Source organism: Triticum aestivum, chromosome 3D (assembly GCF_018294505.1).
Source record: "Triticum aestivum cultivar Chinese Spring chromosome 3D, IWGSC CS RefSeq v2.1, whole genome shotgun sequence".
Lineage (NCBI taxonomy): Eukaryota > Viridiplantae > Streptophyta > Magnoliopsida > Poales > Poaceae > Triticum > Triticum aestivum.
The window spans coordinates 538772745-538777803 of NC_057802.1; the positions used below are offsets into that span (position 1 = coordinate 538772745).

Below are 5059 nucleotides of genomic sequence, written 5' to 3' on the forward strand. Positions count from 1 at the left end.
CACTCTTTTAATCTACTATTATACATGTTGGCTATAAAATGGACTGTAGATGACATGGCACTGGCTTATAGCCAGCAGCTAGCTATACTATTAACCATGCTCTGAGCAAATTGTTTCTTGCCATCATGGTGCAGACAGCAGCGCATGTCCGCATGCATGCATGGCCCGGACCCAACAGCCAGGAGCCAACTCGTGGCCAGAGCAAGCGCGCCCTAGAACAAGCACGGCGTGGGCACGGGGCCGATGGAGGAGTGCTGTGCCGCATCGACATCGATAATACAGGCCGCTACCACACAAGATCCCAGCAGATTTAGCAAGCCAGCAGGCGCATGTGCAGAGGCATCCAACGGCATACGCCTTGTTGCGTAGCCCGTGGCGGCATGCAGCCCAGAGCAGTGCGTGCTTGCCGCTGCTTGCCCATCCGCCCCGATCGATCCATCCATCGGTCGATCCGGTTCCGGTGCGTGCATGGACGGCGGGCGGGACAGGCGCCGCAGAGGCCACCCTGACTTTTCCAGCCTTTTGCCCCCGAATCATTTGGCATCTCCCACTCAACCAACCCCCATTAACCCATGTCTCGCCGTGCAAGGGACCCGGGAGTTTGTGTTACACGCCACATCGATGGGTTTTTGCGTGTTACGGTTTTACTAGTGCTGCTAGCTAGTGGTACATGGACATTGAGTTGGACGGTTCATGATGGAGAGGACGGCAGCTTGAGCTGAGCTATCATTCATGGCGATGCGTAGTACAGTACAGAGATAAGAGAAAAAGAATGCTTAAGCTAGCGAACGGGCGGCGGAGGGGGTCGCGGAATGGATCGACGAGAGAGACGAGCCTGTACCAGCTCGAGTCCTATGTACATTCAGTGAGTGCGCTACGGCCACGCATGGCGCGGTGTGTCGGGATCAGTACACCTTCTTGGAGAAGAAGGTGCGGAGGCCGAACAGCCCCTGCGGCGGCACGCACTCCTCGCCGGCGACTTCCGCGTTGTTCCGGCACGCGGCGGCTGGCGCGCTCACGGTCGCCGGCGCTGCATCTGCAGCAGCGGACGCCGTCGCCTTGTCTGCTTCGCCGCCGTCCGCTTGGCCTTGGCTCGTCGCGGCGTCGTCTTGTTCGGGGACGGCCTTGCTCTTGCCGCTGGCGGTGGCGGTGGCGTTGCTGCTCTGCTTCTGCTCCGCGGCGGCTTGCTGCTGCTGTAGCTTGTTGCGCCTCAGCTGCCAGACGGGGCTGGCCCTGCCCAGGCGGATGCCGTTCGCGCTCAGGCCTGCTCTGCCCTGGCCGCCGGGAACCCACCGCCTCAGCATGGACGTGGCGGGCGCTTGGGCAGCGGCCTTTTCAGCTGCCGCCGCGATGGCGACGGCCGGCACCCCCGACCCGGAGGCCTCGCCGCGTGAGTTGCTCCGGGAGCACGGCGCGCTGCTCACCTTGCGCCCGGCCGCCGTCGCGGTAGGAGCCGCCGGTGCGCTGGCCGCAGCTGCACTGGCGTTGCCGGTGCTGGGACTGGTCGCCTTGGCCTTGCTGCTAGCGCCGGCGCCGGCGCCGGAGGTAGAGTGGCCAGCGGAGCGGCTCCGGGAGAAGGGCCATATGTTGATGTTGATGAGCTCGGCGTTGCCGCTGACGCTGCTGACGCGGCGCTCCGCCTTCTTGGCGCGCTCCTTGGACTCGCCGGTGGCCTTGAAGATGTCCTTCCACTTGAAGGTGACCGCGGGGAGGTCCGGCGTCGGGACGGCGCAGGCCTCCGCGAGCGGCTGCGCCTGCGTGGCAGGCTCCCCTTCTTCCTCCGGCGGCTCGGCGGACTCGTTGACGTCGTCGGCGTCGGCATCGGCCTCAGCGTCTTCCCCGGCGTCTTGGTCTTGGTCGGCGTCGGGGCAGGCAGGAGGGGCCTGGAGGGTGTGGAGCGGGAGCACAATGCCGCCGGAGAAGAGCTCGTCGGCGGTGAGCAGGGCGGGGGAGGGGAAGGAGCCCGGGTTCTTGCCCACCATCCAGAACTCGAACTCGGGCGACGCGGTCGGGGACGGCGAGGAGCGGCCGGAGTCGGGCGGAGAAGACGGCAGCCCTACAACGACGTCCATCGCTCGCTCGCCGAGCAATGCAGCCCCCCACGAACGCGACCTGGGCTCGGACGGGAAGCACGAGAGCTAGCTCAGCTAGCTGCAGGACGGCATGGGAGGGACTCGGCGCAGCTTGCGAAGCGAGGAGAAGGGAATGGGGATGGGGATGGGGATGGGGATCGAACGAGAAAGGGAGGCGTATGAAGCGACTTGACGCGTATTTATCATCAATCACATCAAGTGGGGAGCTGGCTGCTGGCTCCCTGATTTCCACGTCTCGCCTCGCGTGCCGCAGGGCCGCATATGCGCTCTGCGATCTTTGTCTGGTGACGCGCCCCCCTCCCTCGCCGCCCCGGCTCTCCTTCCACGTCACCCGCCGCGAATTACCGATCGAGCCTGCACGGTGAAAGTCACGGCGCAGTTAAACAACTGCTTCGTGCCGGTGCCTGCTCGCGTGTCCCGCGCTGTGGCTGCAGTAAACGCCCCGGCGCACGGAGGTGGCAGTCGTTCACGTACGTTGCGCCGGTGAGAGTTAATCGGGCCGTGATGAAGCCCACAGTGCGAGGCCTCCGTGCACCGCAGGCAGGCGCGTCAAGGCGACGTCCGTGCCGGGTCAGTTAACGTGCGCCACAGTGCAGGTGCAGCGCGGCTGCAGTTGGCCGCAGGCAGCTCACGGCATGCTTCAATGCGGACGGCGCCAGGCCCAGGAGGCCGCCCTGCCTCGCAGGTTGCACACTACTAGTGAAAATTCAAGAATGATGTCTCTGTCGAGGAGTACGCTGGCAAACGAGTTGGCTTGGTGACGAATGTCAAACTCCCTTCCAGTTTAGTTTCTTGACGGGCTGGCGGTGGAAACAATAATCAACTAGAATAACTTATTACTTAACCGCCCGACCTAGGCTAGTTTTGCGTGTGCCAATGTTGACCTGGCCACGTCGCGTCGAACAAGTTCAAACACGTTGGGGCCCAGCGGGGCGAGATGGTCGAGCATAGGAGAAACGGTAATCTGATCGGCACGAGCAGGCTGAGCGCCGCCGCGCATGCTTATGCTTATAAAAAAAGGGAAATGCCTCGGCATATACTGTCCACGATGGTAGCTATAGTCAACTTGCGTGCCCATGTCCTCGCCGAGGCTCAAACGCATAGCTGCCCTAGTTGCTAGTGCTACAATGCACCTAGCTTACTCCCTTCTGTGATTCATTATTCTTCAAAATCGATTTTTTATTCGGAAATCAAAGTTTTAATTAATTTTCTTTTGCGGAAGAAAATTTTAATCAGTTTTCAGTCTGAAAGATGCCACCAGGAGGGCTTCTCCACATGGTCCATGATCTTGCAATTGCCAGGATAAATCATTGACCCTCGCCACAACTGCCCCCCTGAATTAAAAAAAGGCATAAAAATCTCCATCAAATTAAGATTGTCTGGGTCTTCTAGGCTACATTAAAGATTTATTATCATATGGTTTAGGTTGGTTATTCTGGTTAGAATCGCATAAAAATATTACTATCCATTGTTAGCTTGTATTGATTATTTTGATTTTCTATAAAACAAGTTATGCTTAAGAATTCGCCCAACTTAAATTTATTTCATCCTCCGCCGCGGTTGAGGCCCAGCAGGGCAAGGCAATTGAGTATAGGAGAAACGGTAAGGGCATCTCCAGCGCCGACCCTCAAACCGATCGCATAGCACTACTGGGGAAAGGCTTATACATGACCCCAAATTAGTGGCGGGCGCCGCAAGACACCTGCCACAACTATTTTGGCAAAGTAGCAGTGGCGGGTGACAAAAAACCGCCACCGAAAATGTCACAGCAGTGGCGGGCTCTACTTTACGCCTGATAGACATAAACTCTTCCAATTTGCCAGCGTGGTGAAATCCACCAGTGGCGGTCGCTCGAGACACGCCCGCCACAAGTTCATCACGCAACAGCCTAATCTATGCCTGCCACAGATAAATTGTATTAACACCCATGGCCAAAGTAAATTCTAATATCGAGAAGTTAGCTGTGGCGGGCCCTTGTAGCTGCCTGCCACACATAAGTTAGGTAAAATAATTTGGTATGACAATCAATTAATAGCAAACTAACTCAGAAAGTGAAAAAAATCTGAGAATGGAACTTTCAATGGTGGGTATTGCTCATGGATTTTTAAAATAAATATCATTAAAAAAATGAGTTTGAAGTGTATGACGACGGTTTTGTTCGAAATCCTTACACTTGGGGGGGAGAGTGTTCACTTTGTACACGAGGTGCATCAAGTTTTTGCCATAACAGTGTATAATTTTTATCACACACTGTACACCATGCCAAGTCTCATCCCGTTCGGAGCTCGTTTGCATGCCCAAAGATTTTTATCCTTTTTAATTGTCCGAAAGTCAATTAATATCGCGAAAATAGCAAACTAACTCCAAATTTGACAAAATTTCAGAATGGACCTTCCAAAGGTGGGTATTACTCATGAATTTTTATTGAAATTGATATGATTTAAAAAAATAAGTTTGAAGTCTATGACGGCGGTTTTAGTTCGAAATCCTTACATTTGAGAGAAGAGTGTCCAGTTTATACACGAGGTGCATCAAGTTTTGCCGTAACGGTGTATAATTTTTAGCGCACACTACTGGTGTGTAATGAATACACCATGTCAAGTCTCATCCCGTTCGGAGCTCGTTTGCACGCCCGAATATTTTTGTCTTTTTAATTCCCCAAAAGTCAACTAATGCCGCAAAAATGGCAAATTAACTACAAATTTGACAATGGAGCTTTCAATGGTGGTTATTACTCATGGATTTTTTCTAAATTGATACGACTTCAAAAATATGAGCTTTAATTTTTAATTTAGTGAAACGACATAGCAGTGGTGATCAATATCACCAGCCCTCGGTTGCTAGTCGATGTGGCGGGCTTTTGCGAGCGCCCGCCGTTGCTATTCCCCCGGCGACAGTTCAACCCCCCCTCCCCCCAAAACCACCCCACTCGCGACTCCAAAATTCGAACCGCATCTGCAAACTCA

At 55.1% G+C, this 5059-nt stretch overlaps 1 protein-coding gene across 1 annotated transcript; it reads right to left on the minus strand.

Annotated features, from left to right (window-relative positions):
- Window positions 1–694: 694 nt before the first annotated feature.
- On the minus strand, window positions 695–2259 carry LOC123080314 (translation initiation factor IF-2). The gene has a single exon (XM_044503225.1). It carries the CDS (start codon window positions 2070–2072, stop codon window positions 906–908), a length of 1167 nt encoding a protein of 388 aa, XP_044359160.1. The 5' UTR covers window positions 2073–2259; the 3' UTR covers window positions 695–905.
- Window positions 2260–5059: the final 2800 nt, after the last annotated feature.